This window comes from Oryx dammah, unplaced genomic scaffold (assembly GCF_014754425.2).
Source record: "Oryx dammah isolate SB20612 unplaced genomic scaffold, SCBI_Odam_1.1 HiC_scaffold_3, whole genome shotgun sequence".
In the NCBI taxonomy this organism is placed as follows: domain Eukaryota; kingdom Metazoa; phylum Chordata; class Mammalia; order Artiodactyla; family Bovidae; genus Oryx; species Oryx dammah.
In genome coordinates, this window is record NW_024070187.1 from 58478164 (window position 1) to 58501781 (window position 23618).

At 34.9% G+C, this 23618-nt stretch overlaps 1 protein-coding gene and 1 pseudogene across 1 annotated transcript in view; one reads left to right on the forward strand and one right to left on the reverse strand.

Moving 5' to 3' along the window:
• Nucleotides 1-23618, reverse strand: part of PDS5A (PDS5 cohesin associated factor A) — a 129194-nt gene that overhangs the window by 73429 nt on the left and 32147 nt on the right. The window contains exons 3-9 of the mRNA XM_040238049.1: nucleotides 16754-16957; nucleotides 15626-15712; nucleotides 15028-15125; nucleotides 10675-10801; nucleotides 5916-5996; nucleotides 3123-3263; nucleotides 933-1048 (exon numbers count right to left, since the gene is read on the reverse strand). Coding sequence (XP_040093983.1) covers nucleotides 933-1048; nucleotides 3123-3263; nucleotides 5916-5996; nucleotides 10675-10801; nucleotides 15028-15125; nucleotides 15626-15712; nucleotides 16754-16957 — 854 coding nt within the window. The remainder of the gene's footprint in view (nucleotides 1-932; nucleotides 1049-3122; nucleotides 3264-5915; nucleotides 5997-10674; nucleotides 10802-15027; nucleotides 15126-15625; nucleotides 15713-16753; nucleotides 16958-23618) is intronic.
• LOC120862052 lies at nucleotides 6666-7202 on the forward strand (annotated as a pseudogene).

Genomic DNA, 23618 nt, shown 5'->3' on the forward strand with positions numbered 1-23618 from the left:
TCAGTGTCTCCAATTTGTTATATACATGTAATTTATTTATTTGGCTACCTCAGGTCTTGGTGGCAGCATACAGGATCTTCATTGCATCAGGGGGGCTTAACTGCTCTGTGTCATACGGGATCTCAGTACCCTGCCCAGGGACTGAACCCGTGTCCCTTGTACTCTAAGGTGGATTCTTAACCACTGGACTACCACGGGAGTCTCTTATTTATTTTAGTATTTAACACAGCATTACTATAACAATTATTATAGTGAGTTTACTTTAAGAAAAATTTTGGAGCCCGTTTCTTGATTCAGTTGAATTAGACAATGATGAATTTCAAATGTTCTCTAGAATATTAATAATAAAAATTGACTTTTTAATCCATGTTTGAAGTAATGAAACATGTAAATGTAACACAAGAAAGCAATTTAATAAATTTCACAGATTTTCCAACCTTACCATCACGCTGAACAGAATACAATAATTCCAAGTTCTTTAGAAGGAACATTAAAAGCTTTGAGTAAAGAGCAGTGCTATTTTCCATTTCAAAATTAGACAATACTGAATTGTATAAAACACACATCTTGCTACCAGATAAGCTATGTATCTAAAGGATAAGCACCAGTAAATAAACTGAGTGAAATATGGCATGGACTGGACCATGATGTCTTCAGTCTCATGATTTATTTAAAAATTTTAAGACTCTGCAGATCTTCAAATGTTTATTCTAATGACATTATTTTAGCACACACAAGAAAGATTAAAATCTGTTATGTGGGTAAATAAAAGCTTTCTTCATAAAAAATTTCTCTTCAGTTTACTCTCCAAGAGAGACAGTAACATTGGTATTAGAAAAAAATATATCGAAGTTTGATATATGTGGTTTCAATCAGGTGTGCCATACTGACTAGCCTCCAAAACATGAGTCCACAGAATTGTATTCTCTTACCGTCCAAGAAAACACTGCCACAGAGGACGATTCTGTGTTGCTAAATCAGAATCTTTAGAACCAAACAATTTAGCTAAAAGTCGAACAACAGCTAATCGTTCTTCTCCATCATTGCTCTAAGGGAAAAAAGCAAATAAATAAAGCCTGAGAGTTATTCATCAGATTATAAAAAATAAATAAAATAGCCCCAAGAAGCTGCAATTTCACTATTTTTGCTTATAATGATGAAAACTTTAAAATATCGTATTCTCTCATTTACTATGTAGAAGTTAATTCCATGTTAGATCATCAGGTCCTTTGCTCTTATTTCATTCCCTCTCAACTGTTAATTTATGCCTGTTTCTCTGCTTGCTTGCAATCTGCACAGATGCTGTAGAAACATGAAGATAATGATTTAATTCTAGCATTCCCTAAGAGTCCTAGAAAAATTTCTGTGAATGGAAGACCTACAAATAATTTCTGCCCTACAATTTCATCTCCAACATCTGCCTTTTAAAAAGGCAGAAATTTATCTAATACAGAAAACATAAAAATCAATGGCCTTGGGTTATACATATTCTATCGAGAGACTATATAGAAATAACATTAACTAAGGTGCTAAATTTTTAAAAAAAGGGAATTGAGGAATCTATAAAAAAAATTCTTGTGCGCCTACTGCTAAAGTATGCCTATGAAAATATCAAATTGTATCAATGAAGAAGAGAGGGTACAAGATGAAGAGCAATTGAGGAACAACTGTGGTAGAGAAAAGCTCATAACCCATTTAAGGTACTACTACTCAAGTTCTAGCCAAACATGTTGTCAAATCATCTGATTTTTTTTTTTTTTAAGTAAATGTATAATCTGGAGTTTTCAACAAAGTCTGATTTTAAAATTTATTCATTTACTCAATGTTATCAACTTTTTAAAAAGAGAAAATTATTTGCATGACATTTTGAAATAAAATTTATCAAATAAAACATTTTTGGGAGGCCAGATTCAGCTCTTAACTTCTGATGTAAGTAAATGAACTTATGGAAGAATGGGGTATGGACAACCAATGTAGCTTAAACTTCATTCTGTTTACATTAAGTTTACACACTGAAGTCTAGTTCCTAATCCATTCCCACCATCTATTATAGCAGCCTTGTTTAACGATTAAAGAGGCTTGACTTTCATATATATAGACTATATATATAGACTGGGAGAAAATATTTTAATGCCTTTACACAGAAATAATTTGGTATGGAACCATTCTTAGACTGTTGTTGAAATAAACCCATTATTAAAAAACAAAACAAAACTTTGTTTTCTGTGTAACATTTTCCCTACAACAGTTTCTGAGAAACCTAGTAAAATGTCTTTCATATGTGAACAGCAAATTCTTGTCATAAAACAAAATGAACAAATCTCATACCTGTTTTAAGAGTTTGAAATCAGAGTTCAAATTCCAAATACATTTTAACTGTGTAAATGGACAAAATAATTCATCTTAAATTTTTCATAATAATTTATCTTATGTTTTTTATAACTTAAAAAATCAAAATTGTAGTGTTGGTCCTAAATATACCATAGTCTGATTTAAGGATTAAATAAAATACTGGATATTAAAAAAAAATCTTTCAAAAATTCCAGAATATCAAGCAAAATGTAAGATGTTCTTTTCTAAAGTTTAACAAGGAGAAAGGACTGAGTGTAGAGATTTTTGTATTTTTTGAGGCGTTATGAATTTGTTTAGTTGGCTATTTAAAAAACAACAGTAAAAAAAAAACTTCCAGATATGCTCAAGTCATCATGTAAAATTTTTGTCCTTGATTTATACTATGAAAGGGCCAAATAGTTAAAATCAAGATCCTTCGAGTACTGAGTCTGATATCATTTGATGTTCTAAAATATATACATATAATAATATGTATCATTTAATAACATTTTATACATTTTGGGGATAACTCCATTTTTCATATCTGTTATTTGTACCACTGTGTTTATCAGGCATTTAACAATTAAGTAAATTATAATTTTAATTGCAATGAAAAACTCTCTTATCACTGAGATGAGAGTCTCTGTTTTACTCGAATGATTAAAAAAAATGTATACCTTAACTAAATATAACTGAACTCACATTTTATTCTTTTACAGTTAAAGGAAAACAATATAACATATATGTTTCTCTCAAAAGTTAAAGAACTTAGAAATTATAGTCAGTCTTACCTTCAGTTTGAATTCAAGCTGCGGCATGACAGATAATAATAAATGGGGATCTATAGCAAAAAGTTCCTGAATCAGATCAAATACATGTTCTGACAAATCACTTACTGATGATCTTCCCAGCACCAGTACTTGATTGAAAAACTAAAGGAGATAGAAACAAAATATCCATTTCATTTAAAAACTTGGATTGGCTTTTTATAAATGTGTTAAAAGAAAACTAGATAATTAGGCATTCCATATACAAGTGAGGAAGATTAAAAAAGAACAGATGTTTCAATTACTAAGATATATAATAGGATAGTCACCAAAACAGAACAAATCTCCAAATATCATCAAATTATGACTGTTACATGAAAAATTTTAAAAGTAATTGAGTTGTTACCTTTCTTTCAAATTAGGATGACAATTCTAGGAATGAACTATTAAAAAAAAACAATTTAAATAGTTTATTTAATCCATTATAGAGGATTTCATAGAGAAATTTCTTTACAGCAGACAAAAAATTTTAAATGACTAAATCCTTTGGATTTTTAAGTTTGAGTAATTTCTTTACTGGGGCTTCCCAAGTAGCACAGTGGTAAAGAATTCACCTGCCAGTGCAGGAGACTCAAGAGACGTATGTTTGATCCCTGGGTTGGGAAGAACCCCTGAGGTAGGAAATGCCGCTCCAATACTCCTGCCTGGAAAATTCCATGGACAGAAGAACATGGCAGGCTATAGTCCATGAGGTCACAGAGTTGGACATGACTAACCAACTGAGCATATGTGCACACATACACATTTTTTCTATGAATTTAGCAATAAAGAGTAACTGAAGGTGGAGGATGAGTTGCTTTTTTCCCAAAAAATACCCAGAAAGAGACTTCGCTAGCAGGATAGTGATAAGAATCCGCCTGCCAAGGGTCACAGGTTCAACCCCTGGTCCAGGAAGATTCCACATGCTGTGGAGCAACTAAGCCTGTATGGCAAAATTACTGATCCTATGAGCCTTGACTGCTGATCCCGTGTACCCGAAAGCCTGTGCTCCACAACAAGAGAAGCCACTGCAACAGGAAGCCCACATACTACAGCCATGAGTTGAGCCCACTTGCTGCAACTAGAGAATACTTGGGAGAAGGCAACGGCAACCCACTCCAGTACTCTTGCCTAGAAAATCCCATGGACGGAGGAGCCTGGTAGGCTGCAGTCCATGGGGTCGCTACGAGTCAGACACGACAGCGACTTCACTTTCACTTTTCACTTTCATGCATTGGAGAAGGAAATGGCAACCCACTCCAGTGTTCTTGCCTGGAGAATCCCAGGGATGGCAGAGCCTGGTGGGCTGCCATCTATGGGGTCGCATAGAGTCGAACACGATGGAAGCGACTTAGCAGCAGCAGCAGAGAAAGCTTGAACATTGCAACAAAGACCCAGCGCAGCCAAAAAGAACCCCAGAAAGTCAAAAACATTTTAACTCAGAGGACAAAGAGAAGGAAAAAGTGATGATACAAAGGCTGATAATTTAAAAGCATTCTAGGAAGAAGAAACAAAGAGAATATAATATCAAAGCACAAATTAAAAGGTATCTCTACTCTTGCTAGCAAAATTAAATTAGAAAAAAACTTTTAAAATGTAAAAATGCTACAGAGGCAATTGTATGCAATTGATCTGAGCATGTTTTTGGTAGTATCATCAAATGATAAATTTCTTTTGAAAGACAACATATATTAAGAGTTAGAAAATATTGTGAAGAACTTGACAAGAATAAGGAAAAGAGTTTTAACAAAATATACAATGATACATACATAAATGAGTAATTCTGAAAGGATATATGAAAATCTATTGGTGATGGCTATTTTTGAGAAGTGAGAAAAAGATCTTTGAGACTGAAGAAAGACAAATTTCGCTGTATACACTTTTACAATACTTGAGAAAACTTTTTTAAACCATGCTTAAGTATTCAGTAAATTAAATACTACTAATAATTCATAACATTTAAATTAATATACTTAGACTTTTGTATGTAGAAAACAATTCAACAGTAAATAAATACTACATTCACAAAGACTGTACTAAAGAAAACACTGAAAAAAACCTAAATGCAAGGCAAGAGGGAAATGATTAGGTAAATTATATATGAATTCAAAGGAATACTTACAACCATTCTCGTCATAAATAAAAAGATGATGTAAAAAATGATGTCAAGATGTGGAAACATAAATGAACAATTCAAAGTTTTATATAAAGTGTGAAAAAAAAGGTAAGAATCTGAGCAATGTTCAATAATGAACTTGTTACATTAAGGCAGCACAATTCTAATTTTTTTTTCAGAATTACTTTATTGACTTTTTAGTAAAAACAAAACAAAACATAGTAAAAGTAGACAAAAGTAAAAAAACAACTTACTACTCTGTTTACTATTTAAGAGGGAAAGCCAAAAAGGTTCAAAAGAATGGTTTAGAGACATGAGGAAGGAACTATATAGACAAAGAGCCACAGAAAAAGATGCAGGGAGAAAGTGAAAAAGATCAGCATAGCCAGGAGATAAAAAGAAAAAATACAAAGAAGAAAGGGTGGGAATTGCAGACCTAACATCCTCTATCTTGTGCCATTTAAAAACAATGTCTATAAGCTTATAAAGTTATGCTGCATTTGGTTACATTTGGACATATCAGTTCTCTTATATATTTCTTCTAAATAGATGAAACTGTTTACAGGCTAAATAAGCCTTTATGTGAAGAGTTCTAATAAACTTGTACCTTTATGGATTAAGAACTACAAAATTACAGAAAAAAGATAGGCAGAAATACCTACATTGGCAATGCATGCTTCAATAGTCTGGACTGTCCTTTTCAATAGGACTTTTGCGAGGTCAAAGGACTGTTTATTTAAGTTCTGAAACACAAAAAATATGCAAAGTTACAAATGAATTAATGAATTTACAAGATAATACCACTAGAACATCAAAGTCTTCAAAGTTCAGAAAATATGAAGCAAAAAATGTAACTGAACCACATTCAAGGTTTTACCCAATAACCACTAGTCAAGAGGTCATAAATGTATAAGTTGCAAATAGCACAACCATGAATCAAAAACTAAAATACAAAGAAATAAAAAAAAACAGTAGGTAATTAGCCAAAAGCTCAACCCTATATTAAGTTTAGCTTTACTAAATCTAAGACTTTTAGGTTTTGTTAACTGGTGATGGACAGGGAGGCCAGGCATGCTGCAGTCCATGGGGTCATAAAAAGTCAGATACAACTGAGGGACTGAACTGAACCAATCTGAATTGGCAATCACACCCATTTATCCCTAACACACACACATTATCCTCAGTATTTCACTGTCTAATCAATGTCTGTTCTGAGGAAGAGTGGACCTGCGAAGTGCTTCAAGCAAAATTCTCAATCAGTTATATTTCTGAAATGCTAACTACTGCCTTCATTCCTCAAGATTCCCAAGGCATGGTAATAAATTAAAGGGTCTGAGCTGCCATCTTGCATCCCTGCGTGTGTGCGCCTAACCTCAACTGGTCCGCCCGAGACCACCTGAGCGCCAACTCTAGTCCCCGGCGCGGCCCCACTTCCGCTCCAACAAGATGAAAGAAACTATCATGAACAAGGAGAAACTCGCCAAACTGCAGGCACAAGTGCGCATTGGTGGGAAAGGAACTGCTCGCAGAAAGAAGAAGGTGGTTCATAGAACAGCCACAGCAGATGACAAAAAACATCAGTTCTCTTTAAAGAAGTTAGGGGTAAACAATATCTCTGGTACTGAAGAGGTGAATATGTTCACAAATCAAGGAACAGTGATCCACTTTAACAACCCTGAAGTTCAGGCATCTCTGGCAGCAAACACTTTCACCATTACAGGCCACGCTGAGACAAAGCAACTGACAGAAATGCTCCCCAGCATCTTAAACCAGCTTGGTGCCGACAGTCTCACCAGTTTAAGGAGACTGGCTGAAGCTATGCCCAAGTATCTGTGGATGGAAAAACACCACTTGCCACTGGAGAGGAGGAGGATGATGAAGTTCCAGATCTTGTGGAGAATTTTCTTGAGGCTTCCAAGAATGAAGCAAACTGAATTAAGTTAACTTCTGAAGAAAATAAATCTTGAAGAAGTTACTGGGAGCTGCTATTTTATGACTGCTTTTTAAAATTTTGTTTATGGATCTGACAAAATCTAGATCTCTAATATTTTTAAGCCTAAGCCCCTGGACACTGCAGCTCTTTTCAGTTTTTGCTTATATACAATTTATTCTTTCCAGCTAATGAAGCTGAAGAACCCTATGAATAAAGTTTGAGACAAAGATAAATAAAATTCTTTGCCTAGTATACGGTTTTATTTTTTATTTCATTGATATCAATTTGTACATAGAAGGCAAAATTGTTTATAGAAAGCTAATCATGGCATGTAATATGACTGATAATCATGAATGGGATCTGATTAAAGATTTAAAATGACAGTATAAAAATTAATTAATTAATTAAAGGGTCTGAGGAAGCCTGTGAAAAGATATATTTAATTTTTTAAAAGTTATTAAAAATGGAATCCTTGTGTTGAAAAGTACCTATTAACATCTCTATACTTTGCAGTTTTAGACCAGATTCATTCACCACCATCTTGCACTTATCTCCAAAAAAAGGCAAGGATATCCTATACCTTAGGTTAGTAGTCAGCAAAATTTTTATGCAAAGAGGCAGATGGTAGATATGTATTTTAGGCTTTATTGGCCAGCCATATAGTCACTGCTGCAACTACACACCTCTGGTTGTTGCAGCAGGAAAGCAACCATAGACACAATGAAAACAAATAAGCATGGTTGTGTTCCAATAAAACTTTATGTACATAAATAGGCAGTGGGCCAGATTTGGTCTACAAACCATAGCTTCCTGATACTTGCTCCAGGTTTTTATTCCATTTCCAAAAGAATAAGATTAGCTCAAAATTAAGGCAATCTTGGAGGAAACAAATAGGTGAGGGAGATTAACAGATACAAACCTCCACCTGCAAAATCAATGAGTCACAGATATGAAATGTACAGTGTGGGGAATACAATCAATAACTATGTAAATCTTTATATGCTGATACATTATAACTAGATTTAGATGATCATTTTATTTTATTTTTTTTTCATCCCCCCCCTTAGGTGATCATTTTAAACTGTAGAGAAATACTGTGTAACCACAACTAAGGAAGAGTTATGTAGATCAATTACACTTCAAAAACTAACTCATAAAAAAAGAGATCAGATTTGTAGTTAAGGCAGGGGGTGGGGAGGCAGAATTAGAAGGCAGTCAAAAGGTACTTCCAACTAAGAGGTAAGTACTAGTGATATAAACATGATAAATCTATTTAAAAACAGCTATATGTTATATGTGAATGAAATTCATTAAGAGAATAAATCCTAAAATTTATTTCATTTGCAAGAAAAAACTTTTTTCTGTTTCTTTAATTTTGTAGCTATGAGATAATGGATGTTCACTAAATGTTTCATGTTTAAATGAAATAAATGATTTCATACTGCAGATGGTGATTGCAGTCATGAAATTAAAAGACGCTTACTCCTTGGAAGGAAAGTTATGACCAACCTAGATAGCACACTCAAAAGCAGAGACATTACTTTGCCAACAAAGGTCCATCTAATCAAGGCTATGGTTTTTCCAGTGGTCATGTACGGATGTGAGAGTTGGACTGTGAAGAAAGCTGAGAGCTGAAGAATTGATGCTTTTGAATTATAGTGCTGGAGAAGACTCTTGCGAGTCCCTTGGACTACAAGATCCAACCAGTCCATCCCAAAGGAGACCAGTCCAGGGTGTTCATTGGAAGGACTGATACTGAAGCTGAAACTCCAATACTCTGGCCACCTGATGCGAAGAACTGACTCATTGGAAAAGACTCTGATGCTGGGAGGAATTGGAGGCAGGAGCAGAAGGGGACGACAGAGGATGAGATGGCTGGATGGCATCACTGACTCAATGGACAAGAGTTTGTGTGAACTCCGGGAGTTGGTGATGGACAGGGAGGCCTGGCGTGCTGCGATTCGTGGGGTTGCAAAGAGTCGGACATGACTGGGCGACTGAACTGAACTGAACTGAATGTAGGTAAACTTACACAGTGCTATATATCATTTATATCTTGATAAAACTGAGAAAACCTTTCTATTTCCTAAAAAGGCATAGTTCTACTCATTAAAAATACACTCTAACTAGAATACAAACACCAAATACACTATTTCTCATAAAGTTTTTCCTTTCTTATTTGCCTAACATATATAACCTCTTTGCCATACTCTCAAAATTTTGACCTATTACAGACTCATTTGAATTTTTAAAAAATGTAAATAATATATCAGTCAGGAAAAGAATTTATAATTGGTTGCATCTGATTGTGAATAGTATAATTAGACACTATTTATCAGACATCTGATGACAAGTCACTGAACAATTAGAGGAAAAGAGCAGGAAAGTAAGTACCAACAGTAGGACAGGCCTGAGTGCACATCAGTGGTGGACTTGGAGCAGGGGAAGCTAAGTCCTTCACTTTCTTAGGGAGAGCTAGCAGAAAGAAACAGAAAAAGGAAATGGAGAACAGACTGCTCTTAAACATCCTTTTCCCCTTAACATTAACCATATAGTTTCTGCTTTTGCTCAAATCATTTTCTGAAAGTGCCTAAGAAAAATGTAGGACATGGGTTCTAAGGAGAAATACCAATTCCTACACTCTGTATCTGTTCAGTTCAGTTCAGTTCAGTCGCTCAGTTGTGTCCGACTCTTTGCGACCCCATGAATCACAGCACGCCAGGCCTCCCTGTCCATCGCCAACTCCCGGAGTTCACTCAAACTCATGTCCATTGAGTCAGTGATGCCATCCAGCCATCTCATCCGCTGTCGTCCCCTTCTGCTCCTGTCCCCAATCCCTCCCAGCATCAGAGTCTTTTCTAAACAGTCAACTCTTCGCATGAGGTGGCCAAAGTATTGGAGTTTCAGCCTCAGTATCAGTCCTTCCAATGAACACCCTGGACTGGTCTCCTTTGGGATGGACTGGTTGGATCTCCTTGCAGTCCGAGGGACTTGCAAGAGTCTTCTCCAGCACCACAGTTCAAAAGCATCAATTCTTTGGCGCTCAGCTTTCTTCACAGTCCAACTCTCACATCCATACATGACCACTGGAAAAATCATAGCCTTGACTAGACGGACCTTTGTTGGCAAAGTAATATCTCTGCTTTTTAATATGCCATCTATTAGAAAGTAGTAAATACATTTTCTTTTCTAAAACAAAGAACCAAACCAAGACAGTACTTCAATCCCTTGCAATTCCTATACTAGATATGAGTGGTCAATCTGGAACATTTTTAATTTTCCAGAGAAGAGGCAGCACTTAACTAAGAGAAAATATGTCTTTTAAAGACAACAAGCTATAAGACTTATGTGTGTTACTTTAATTTACTTGGGACTGGAGAGTGATAGTGGGAATAATTACATGGGATTACAAATGGTGAAAAACAAGCTTTCATATGTGTAGTACTACCATTAAATATTAACCTTTAGTATCTTCATACTATACAGACCTTATGTGCAGGAATGAGGTTAATAAGAATGGAGTCCAATAATTCTTGAGTAACTCCATCACCTTCCATGATGATAGAACTCATCAAGTCTAACATGTGCATTTGTACCTTCTTATTGTGGCTATTGCTTTTAAGAAAAAAAAGAGAGAGAAAAAAAAAATTAGGCTTACCAAAGAAAATTAAACTTCCCAGTTTAAAGCAACTATCTCAAATGTAAAGGATTTTTCATTTGAGCAAACCACACCAATAATGGCAAAGAAATTTTGGCTGTTTCATATTTACTTTGCTCCTCTCGTGATTATTACTGAAACAGCTAAGAAATCACTGTTAACTATTTCATACATACAAAAATTTAATTAACCCCCATACACCTAGAATTCAAAGAATGGGTTAAATTCAATGAAACAAAAATGTCAATTTCAAAGAAGTCTTCACTTACATGCCCCTGGATTTTAAAAAATGATAAAATTTTAAGGAAACAAAAAATGTACAAGATAAAGAACGTAGATAGCTTTTCATCCTTTTCAATTTTAATAATTCCCCCCCAAAAGGACAGAACTATAAACACAAAGAAGGCCTATGTAAACACTTGTGTATCTTTGCCACTAGAAGTTTTAGTTCAACAATACTGAAAATCCAAAGTCTCATGTAAAATGCTACCAGAACTCATGACTTAAGATTCTGAAAAAGTCATTCTGCTGTCTCTCAAGGAATTTCAAACAAACAAATGAAAAATCAACAAGGTATAAAGCCAGAATCAGTTTTAGTCCTGCTTCCTTAGCTAGTGCAGAGTCAAGGGCAGGCCTTCTCAATAAATTTGTCTAGTGCTGATATAAACTTACCCAAAAAGACTGGCTACAAAATTGTTGTTAAGTCAAGAGAGCATCTAGGCTTCTCCCTCTCTGACTGCATCTTAACTAAAGACTTGACCTGTTCGTTTTCACATTTATCAGAATATACATGCAAAGACAAATCAAGAAAATGATGTAACTTAGTTGTACTACTATAGACAAAGGGAAGTTTAAATTAAGACTAACCTAAATGTTATTATCATTTATGTATCTCTTATCTGTAATGTTTTAAAAATAAGCTTCAAATAATGTATAATACACTTGTTGGGCACCTAGTGGTAAAATCAAAGATCAAAATTTTAAAGTTAGTGAAAAATTGTCCTATTGTTAGATTCACAGTTTTCTACAACTTTTAGAAAAATACTCTCTCATATATCTTGCTTACTAAAGGCCAAGACTGTGCAAAAATCAACTATATAGGAGGATGTGTGTGTGTGTGGTGGAGGAAGGGAGGCAGTGAAAACAGAGATACTCAGCTTGATACAAAAAAATGAAGACAGTATTTAGGTCTCAGATCCATATCATTTGTGAATAGGGAAGGAGTGAAGGAAAGAGAAATGAAACAGACTTAAAAATTATTTCCATTAGTTTCAGCCAAGATTCAATAACAGGATTTACTCTTCTACCTGAAACAATTAAAAAAAATAATAAACAAAATATATAAAAACATATCAGACCCTATACACATGCTGCTGAAAGAAGGGAAGCTTACTTTTTCTACCTATAAAAGTTTCCAGGCTTCAGTACAGGAAGAGAAAATCCCAGCAGAGCCTAATGGTTTTTCTGGGTCTGGAGAGACTACAGTTTGCAGGGCAGAATACCAGAGGGGAGAGAACTACTCAAGAGAGCAAGCTCACAGAGACTACCCCTGAGTCTTCAGGTGCTTAGTGATTAGCATAGGCTGGTGAAGAAATCTCTTGAGTTTGGGGAAGGAACCACCTGAAAGGAGCAGAAGGAATAATTCCTGGAATTCACACAGGTCATACAATGTGTGTGTTTCAACTACAGTGGAAAATCTTACAACTCACAAGGCATCTAGTAATCAGAAGCGTAAACCCACATATCCAAGCAGCTCTGTGAGCTCTAAGCACAGCAAACAGGAAGAAAACTCCACTGTGAGACATCATAATTGAACTGTTTACAAGCAGCAATACAGAGAAAATCTTAAGTGGGTAGAGAAAAAGAAGATACATTATTAACAGAGAAACAAAGATTTAAAATGACAAAAACTTATCATTTTAAAAAGTGTAAGCCAGAAAAAGAGGAACATCTTTAGAAGTACTGAAACAGAAAAGAAGAGAGGAAAAGTATTATTAACATAATATTCATATCATGAATATAACTTTCAAAAATGAAGGTGGAATAAGGGTTTTTTCAGACACAGGAAAACTGAAAGAATTCTATCAGCAGTAGACTTGAACTATACGAAATGTTAAAAGAAGTCTTTCAGACTAAAGAAAAACAATGCAAGATGGAAATCTGCATATATACAAAGGAATGAAGAACATCAGATATACGGTAAATGTGTCAGTAAATACAAATCAACAAATTCCTCTTTCAAAAGGCAAGTCTTATTTTACTGATTTACCTCACTGTGATTTTTTTTCAATTAAAAATTAGGTCAAGAACAAATTTAGATCTTTAGATTCAGAAAAGAAAAATATTAAAAGGATCACAGAAAGTATGTGTATGTAAAAATAATAGAAGAAAAAAGTATAATTGCACAGTATTAAGTGGACTTAAGTGGACAGTCAAGGTAACAAAATGGGCAGGATAACAACTCAGGCATTTTTCATTTTGTTGGTAATTTTAATATTAAAAGAAAAAGTTGCAAATATATGGCAGAAAGCAAACAATGGCCACAAACTGTTCTCATCTCTGTATGTACATGTCTTTAAAATGCTACTCCTCCCAACAAAATAGAAGTCTATTTAACCAACCTTTGAATCTGGGTTTGCCTATGTGCCTTGCTTGGCCAATGAATTAAAAGTAAATATGAAGTGTGCCGAGGTTTTAAAAAGTGCTTCTGTGGTGGGGTGTGCCCTTCTTGCAATTTCTGAAACTGAGTCAGCATATGAAGAGACCTGGATTAGCCTGCTGGATGATGACAGAGTGACATGTGACCCAGTTGTCCTACTACATCAGCCAGTTTGCCAGATGTTCTGCTGCTGCTGCTGCTGCTAAGTCGCTTCAGTCGTGTCTTAACTCTGTGCGACCCCACAGACGGCAGCCCACCAGGCTCCCCTGTCCCTGGGATTCTCCAGGCAAGAACACTGGAGTGGGTTGCCATTTCCTTCTCCAATGCATGAAAGTGAAAAATGAAAGTGAAGTCGCTCAGTCAGGTCTGACTCTTAGCGACCCCATGGACTGCAGCCTACCAGGCTCCTCCATCCATGGGATTTTCCAGGCAAGAGTACTGGAGTGGGGTGCCATTGCCTTCTCCGAGATGTTCTGCTAACTGACTGCAAATACAGGAGCAAGTCCAGCCCTGACAAAAAGAACTACCAAGCCGAATCATGAGCTAAATAAAATGGAGTATGTTTTAAACTATCAAGTTGTGGGTTGCTTTGTTATGAAGCAAAAGCTAACCAACACAAAGGTATAGTTTATACATTCTATCATTCATTTAAGGGCCTTCAGTTAGTTGTCACAGGAAGTTTTTTTCTCATGCAATCTTTTTATAAGCTTCTATCACTAGACCAGGTTGGTCTAGTTTATCCCAGGTTATATTCTCTTCCTACCATTCTAGCTAAGGAAAAGAAAAATATGTAATAGTATTCATTAGAAACCTACAGAAAACTTCAGAAATGTGCTATTCAATACCGAAGTTGCTATGCAATAGCCATTTGGCTACTGCCCTACTGAAGTCTGGATAGAGCCACATGTTGAAAATAATAATAATGCTTTCTGGATATACTGAAATAAAATAATAAAATATATTATTTAAATAAATTTCATTTGTTTCACCTTTCTTAATGTGGCTATTAGAAAATTTAAAATATATTTGAGATATATTGCTTGTATATAATGTAATGCTACAGAACACATCTCATAACAATGCTTGGTTTACTAAAACACACAGACACACACCAGGATGAAGCATTGGATTGAAATCTCACACACACACCCCCCACCCACTGGATTAAAATCTCACACATACACACACACCAAGATCAAGCACTAGAATGAAATCACACACACACACACACACACCAAGATAAAGCACTGGATTGAAATCTGGTGGGCTACAGTCCATGAGGTCGCAAAGAATCAGACATGACTCAGTGACTAAACAACAACATTCAATTGATACCATAACTTAAAATGTCAGTATAAAGACAAAGAGAGTTTTCAGACAACAGAATTATTTTCTTATGTTAAGTCTTCTAAGGAAAACATTTCCTTTTACCTAAAAGATCTTAGTGTAAATACACAGTACATGATAATTCAATACGCACAGCAAGAAAAAGAGACAAACAAAAAAGCTTAAAAAATAACTTACTTGATCACTGAGAAGAGAGTCCTAAAAAGCTGAATAAAAATTTCATTGCAATCTTCCAATTCAAAGCAGATGTTATACGATTTAACCCACGCTAAATTCTTAAATAAATAAACAAATAAAATTATTCACACATACAGAGAATAGTTACACAAAAGTAGGCTCATTAATAAAATTTAATTTTTAGAATTAGAAATCTATATTAAAGCTTGTAACACCCCAACATATAAAACGACAATTGTTTCAGCAGTCATGTACTCTGACCTTTAAAAAGATATGTATCTGTTGGTATTAACCTTTTCTTATTGAAAAATACTAAACTGTCAGAAGTTGGTAGGGCATATATACATATAAAATATTAACTGCAGTGAAAATTAATTCGATTTAATCTCTTTTTGGATTATAACAGAATGAAAATAAAGCCTCAATGTAACAGTTTTACCCAAGGAATATGAAGAATGAAAAAACATATTGTAAATGACATTTTCTTACGCGGGCTTTGTATAAAACAAACAAAAAGATTCATTTTACATTACAAAGTTACTATAAAGAATTTCCTACAACATGAAATAGTGATATTTATTAAATAAAAAAATTTTACCTCTAATAAATAAAAGTATCTATTAAATTGCGGGCTCTTTGTATCCTCCAAACCTTTTAACTGTCTGGTAATAAACAAAAATATGTCCTGTTTTAAAAAATGATAAAATAAATTAATTTAGACACAAATACTTATTACTTTCACAATATTTTAACAGTCTATATATACATTCTCTATTAAAGACAACAATAAAAGAAAATTATCCTTGGGACTAGCCTAGTCCATTACTCAAAATATCTGGAAAAGAGCAAATTATTTAAAATTACATCCTTTGAAAGCAAAGATAATTACTGCCACATATCTTTAGGTTCCCTCATTCTGAGAGAATCATAAGTTCTACGTCTTGTTACCCTTTCTTCTAGTACAGAACTTCCACTTTATTCACCATCTTTATATTGTATCACGGTAATTATCTTCAGTTAATGTACTTGGATATGAAGTACTTCCATTACAATTCCCTAGATGTAAATAATAACTTTCAAGACCTATTTCTGAATTTGATGTGTGACTACAAAGTTGTGTGGAACAAAACCAATAATAGACTAGTCCAAGGGATTGTATTTTTCACAACAGTGCTCTATTTCTTAATAAGCTTTCTTTAGAAGTTTTAACCCCAAATAGTATCAATATGGAATAACCTGATTTACGGGCTATCTGAAAGTATTCATAATATGAAAACAGTTTAAGAGATCAACTCAAAAGAGGAGCTCCTCAAACTCTTCAAACAAAGGCAGAACCATCAAGATGAGCATGCAGCTTTGCATATAAAGTAACTTGCAGAGGAAAATAGTCATTTGAATGTGTGAATTCTGTTATATAGTTGTTTTTAAAAGTGTCATTCATCCACCATCCCTTCAATTCAGTCATCTGGCCTTTAAGATAGGTTATCCTGAAGGTCAGATATGTGCAGACAGGAACCGTTTTGACTGTATCTTTCAAATGTCTCATTAAAATACCAGTCATTTTACGGATATTCAATGAATATTAACTGAAAAAATAATTATTTTGTTTTTAGAACTTATGACATAATCTTCTTACAATGACAAGATGACTAAAATGAAACCTATGTTCCTAAGGGTATTAAGCTAAACTATAAAAGAAAACCAATTTTGTAAAGGTTGTATTTACCTTAAGTTTATCATGGGAAGTATATGGAGCTTCTGGGGCATAGATTCGAAAGATGTCAGCCAAACAACATGCTACAAGGAGACGCACATCTTTATTGGGATTCCTGAGAAAAAATTCAGATGCTAGATGCAAGGCTAGTGGGAGATACTGCTGTTTTTCATCTTCTGAGTCCTGATCCATATCCATAAAAGTCTTTACTACCATCTGCAAAAATGTATAAAAGAAAAACAGTCAACTCTTGATGTTTAGAAGCCAGTGGAAAAGTATATATATTTACTCATCTCCATTACAAAACAAACTAACAATCAGTTACTATGTACATCTTCATTTAAGAATCTGAGTAAAGACCACAAGCATGGATAAGTACCAACATTTGGATTACTGACAGATGCATCATCTGCATTTGTACCACATTTATGAAGAACTTAAGACTCTCATTATTAATGTTATATCTAGCTCAGGTAAAAATTTCATGGCTTGGGAGTTACCTCTCTGGTAGCCAAGAATTTGCCTTCCAACGCAGGGGATGTGAGTTCAATCCCTGGTCAGCAAACTGAGATCCCACATGCTGTGGGGCAACTAAGATAATGTGCTCCAACTACTGAGCCCTATGCACTCTAGAGCTTGTGTGTGCGTGCTAAGTCCCTTCAGTAGTTGACTCTTTGCAATCCCATGGACTGTAGCCTGCCAGGCTCCTCTGTCCATGGGAATCTCCAGGCAAGAATACTGGAGTGGGCTGCCCTGATCTCCATGGAATCTTCTGACTCAGGGACTGAACCTGGGTCTCCTGCATTGCCGGCAGATTCTTTACCCTCTGAGTCACCAGGGAAGCCCCTGGAGCCTGTACTCCATAACAAAGACCCAGCCCAGTGGGAAAAAAGAAAGTTCATAGCTTCATGTGCATTCATGCTAAGCCACTTCAGTCCAACTCTTTGCAACCCTATGGACTGTGGCCCCCAGGCTCCTCTGTCCATGGAATTCTTTAGGCAAGAATACTAGAGTGGGTTGCCATGCCCTCCTCCAGGGGATCTTCCTGAGCCAGGGAACAAACCCAACTCTCTTTTGTCTCCTACACTGGCAGGTGGGTTCTTTACCACTAGTGCCACCTGGGAAGCCCTGGAAGCTTCATATGCATAAGCAAATCATTTGATATTTTGTAACATTTTCAATTATGTTTCTTTTACACTTATTATCAAAGCTGCCTTGATTTAGTCTCCTTAAAACTATTAGGTTTCACACTTTAATGGGTTTTGCAATTCACAATAGAAAGCACTGAAGAAATAAAAAGAAAAAATAAATATTTTTAGGCAGTTATATTTCTGATTAAAAGTCTTAATTAGAAAATAAACTCTGGTCTTATTTATGGTTCTAAAACTAACAAATGCACATTTCAGAATCACTCTAAAAGACAAAAAAAGTGTAATGCAAAAATACCATAATTTCTCAATTTCAGAAAATAATCACTATTTACATTTTTGTGTATTTTATGCTGGTCTTTTTTCTCCATAAAGAAAATAACCATATAGTCATTTGTTTTTCATTTATCCAATCACAACCATTTCCTCATAGCATCAAAAATGCTTCTTTAAATAAATCAGCCCTACCTAATGAGTAACCACTGTCAAATATTGAAGCTGTACCTCTGTTTCTATTTTGACAAGACTTCTCATCATTTTTGTTTGCCTATGCCCACCATGCAGGATCTTAGTTCCCTGACGAGGGATGGGACCCTCGTCCCTGCATGGGAAGGTGCATTCTCAACCACTGGACTACCAGGGAAGTCCCATTGTGCTCGTTTTTTTCAAAATACATTTTTTTTTCCGTATTTACTGAAGTGATACTTTCCTCCTAATTCTGTTACTAGAATAAATCCCACTGACTGGTTTTCTAATTACAATACAATTTCAATGTATCACATACACTGTCTTAAAATACAGACAGGTACAGCATAAGTGACCTAATCTGGAAAACAACACACAGGAGGATGACTGTAAATCACTATTTCTTATAAGTCTAAATACAAACATCAGGAATGGAATCAAAGAACTGAATTGAGTGATTTTGTTATACATGGCTTTGTGCTCATAAGAAGGGAGCAGTAAAAATGGGAACAGTCAACATCTGGAGAATACAGGAGCTCTCTGTACTATTCTTGCAACTTTTCCAAGTTGGAATATGTGTCAAAAGGAAAAGCAAAAATTGAAAAGAATACATTTAACACAGGATATGGGAAAAAATACTCATATCAATAGTTCAAATGAAACCTCAAGTAAGACTTGTCTTTTAAAAAAAATTTAACAATGTTAAATGTTAATTGGGGGTGGGGAGGATGCATTATTCTTTTCCTGATTTTAAGAGATTTTTAGCTTGATCTAGAGATGTTACTGATAGAGAAATAAAATCACATGTATAAAGTATTCTAATCGTACTTTAAGAACTTTTAAATCAGAAATGCGTAAGGCATAGTGATTTACAGTTATCCACATTTGTGCTGTTTTTCTTAGGTTCAGCCATTCAGGTGATACTTGTCTCTATTTTATGACAGTGTGTGTGGTGCATTCCTTTCTGAAAGTTCTGAATCCTAGCAATTCCCAAGGACCAGAAGTTCTTTTTAAAATTATTATTTCTTATTACTTCATCCAGAGCTTTATTTCTTTTGACATGTTTTGAAATATTTGTGTTTATTCCACTTGATTTTAACACAAATTAACATATAGCTGAGAAAAATGTTTCCCCAGTGTTAGAAATGATTTCTTTCACCTAACTTTTGTCAGAAGAATTTTTAACTGTCTAACAGCTGTATCCTTAATGATTAGAATAGGACTGGCACAAAGTAGGCATGCAAACTTTTTTCTTGTGGAAAGAACATTCAAATTCATTACCTGGAGAAAACCATAATTTGAAAAGATACATATAACCCCAATGTTTACTGAAGATCTATTTACAATAGTCAGGACATGGAAGCAACCTGAATGCCCATCGACAAAGGAATAAAGAAAGAAATGTGGTGTGTGCTTGCTTAGTCGCTCAGTGGCGTCCAACTCTTTGTGACCCTATGAACTATACAGCCCACCAGGCTCCTCTGTCAATGGGATTTCCTAGGCAAGAACACTAGAGTGGATTGCCATTTCCTTCTCCAGGGGATCTTCCCAACACACGGATCAAACTTGTGTCTCCTGCTTGGCAGGCGGACTCTTTACCCCTGAGCCACCTAGAAAGCCCCCAAGAAATGTGGTACCTGTATACAGCAGAATTATTACTCAGCCATAAAAAGGAATGAAATAATGCCATTTGCCATTTGCATGGATGAACTGAAGAGACAATCATAATAAGTAAAGTACGTTAGACAGAGAAAGACAAATACCATATAATATCGCTTAATATGTGGGAACTAAAAAAATGGGATAGAAGAATTTATTTACAAAAGGGAAATAAGAGTCACATATCTAGAAAACAAAAAATGGGATAGAAGAATTTATTTACAAAAGGGAAATAAGAGTCACATATCTAGAAAACAATGTCATGGTTACCAGAGGGGAGAAGAGGGGTAAATGGAGAGATTGGAACTGACCTATACACACTATTGTGTATGAAACAGATAAATAAGGATCTACTGTACAGCACAGAGAACTCTACTCAATACTTTGTAATGATCTAGTATAGGAAAAGAATCCAAAAAAACAGTGGATTTATATCTAACTAATTCACTATGCTACACAGCAGAAACGAACACACTGTAAATCAACTATATTCCAATTTAAAAAATTACTTAAAACACCAAACAATGAAGCAAATCATTAAGATTCAATAAAGATGAGAAGGAGGTACAAAAATGTTTGTTGTATTATTCTCTATGAGTGTTTGAAATATTACACAGTTGTAAGGACTCAATTTGATTAGGTAAAATGAACTCTGGTTTTTAAAGGGTTTGGGTTGCAAGTATTCAATAAGACTTGAGCTGCTTGGCGATTTTTCAGAAAAACTATTTCAACTGTGTTCCAACTTTGAGGTTCCCAGCAGCCCTGACAGGGGCAACAAGACAAAGCGGGGGGCAGGTTGGAGAGGTCTCTTAGTTACTGCATCTGAGCAGCTGGCTTTTCAATAGCTTTATATATCAACCTACTGTTTCTGGGCCAAAAATCAGTGCCCCAGGCTACCTCACATAAATACTAGGAAGCTTTGGGGGCGAGGAGGGTCAGGAGTTTGGGATTAGTACTTGCAAACTACACAGAATGGATCAACAATAAGTCCTACTATATGCATAGCACAGGGAGCTATATTCAACATCCTGGGAATATATGTATGTATAACCGAATCACTTCGCTGTACAGCAGAAATTAACACAAACTATTCTTAAATAAAATTTGTTATAATTCATGAAATGCCTTTTTAACATCTACTCTGATAATATATATTATGTATATTAAAAAAAAAATGACCTATATGGCCCTACCATTCTAGCAAAAAACTTTATCAGTTCTAGATAAAGACCAGGTCAATCAGTATATAACATCTGTTGGCTAGAAATTTGTTCAGAATTCTTGAGTAAATATATTCTAAACACAGGTCTATAGCAGAGGTCACAACTCAAGGGGAGGGACATGCAAATAACCACTGGGGGAAATGGAGAACACAGGCTCCATGCAAAGAGCTGGCTTCAGTTAATTGCTGTCAGGTGAGAATGCAGACCTAGTACCGAAAATCATCAGTTGATCAAGACACAACAAAATGTTAAGTGAAATCATCTGACTTGAGAATTTCAGCAACTCCAAAAAGTTCATACCATTGTGAGGGATAAGCAAAACATATCTATGTGGTCCTCAAATCAACAATATTCAAACTGTTAGAAATATTTTAAAGGAATCAGGTAGGCAAATTATTCTGAAAAGCTGATTCCACATTTCTTTTGCACTTAAATAGTTTTCTTTAGGTATAAAAACTATGAAGAAAATATTCAATAAACTGATTATTAAAATCCAGAGAACCTTCAAAATATTAATGAGGAGTTTTCACATTCTCCTAAGCTATAACACAGAAAATACAATTAAATTAATATTTTCCATACCAAAAAGTAATGGTAAAGATAGACCACTTTAGAATCTAAGGGGAAAAAAAAAAAGTTAGTTCCCAGTGGGATAAAAGTCAAAATTTGAAAGGAACATCTAAGAAACTTTTAAAAAATAAAGTATCTTTATGATCTTGAGTAGGAGGGATTCCTCAAGAAGGTAAAAAAGCACTAGCTATAGAATCTTTCCATAAAAGTAAAATTAATGTGCATTCATCAGAAGATATCACTAAAAAGATCTAAAAACACATGCCAATGAATGACAAGCAGATACTTGAGACATGCATAACCAACAAAGAACCTATCTAGTATATATAAAGAACTCCTAGAATTCAGTAACAAAAACAAACCCCAAGTGTAAAATGGAAAAATGACTAGGAAGACTAAGTACTTTTTGAAAAAAATCTCAGTCAGTATAATGGGGAGATTAAATCCTATTGACAGCCAGGCAAATGCAAAGTAAAATGTGGTAAGAGAACTGATGTTTTAATAATACTGTGTTCTCTGAACTATGAATATGGTTTATGTCTTCATTGATTTAGGTTTTTCTCTTCCAGACTGATTGAATATTGGGACAATCACTGCATCCTTCTGGAAGGACATGCCATGTATTGCACCACACACCATTTGCACACTTCTATCACAATGCTATGCTTTCTGCTTTCTTATTTGTCTCTGCCAGGGCTATGGCAGCACCTGATTTCTATGTCTTCAGCATGAGTTGGGCTTGGCGTATACTTAACAGTTTGTTGAGTGGAAAATACATTCCATCATTACTGCGTAGTTTTTAGTGCACTGGTTTTGTGTATTTTGTTATTTTAACCATTTAACCTTTTCGGATGCTACTGTGAATTTTAACATCTTTTCATTTTCCAACTGTTGGTTCCTAACACATACATAATCAATTTTTCTATACTAAGCATTTCACACTACTATTCAGCTTTACTGGTTCTAGAGGCTTGCTTATGCATTTCTCAAGATTTTCTATAAATGCATTATTGTTAACAAATAAGGACAGTTTTATTTTGTCTTCTCTCATCTGTGTGTCTTTTGTATCTTTTTCCATTGTGCTAGCAAAACCACAGCAATATAGAGCAAAAGTGAGAGCAGACATTTTTGCCTCTTTTGAGATCTGAAAAAGAACATCATCTTTCACCATTAAGTTATGTTAATGGGTTTCTGTAAATGCCTTATCAGGTTGAGAAAGTTCTTTCTATCTTGTATTCCTAATATGCTGTTATTTTTTATGAAGAACATGTTGAATTTTTTTCAGACACTTCTATATCAAATGGGATAACACGGTTCTCCCAACTTACACTAGTGTTAATATGTTGAAATAAACATCATATAGTAAACAAAATTTGCACTCCAAGGAATAAACCTGGCATGGTGGTCACTGTGTTTTGCGTGTGTGCAATGCTTTGGTTTTTTTTTCTTCTAGTTTTGGGTTTTTTTTCTTCTAGTTTTGGTTTGTTTTTGTTTTGCTGGCTGGATCTCCTCTGCTAATATTCTGTTGTTTATTAAGGCTCTTGGTGTGTTGCTGCCATGGGGTTGCAAAGAGTCTGACACAACTGAGCGACTGGACTGAAGACTCTTGATACATAGATTTCTTTTCTAGTAATATGTTTTGTTTTGGTATCAAGGTAATATTGGCTATATAAAGTGAACTGGAAGTGTTCACTCTTCCTGTTTGCTGAGTTTGTGTAGGACTAGTATGCTTTTTTCCTTAAACGTTTAATAGAATTCATCAATGAAGTCATTCAAGTCTTTATTTGTGGAAGAGCTTTTAGTTGCAAATCT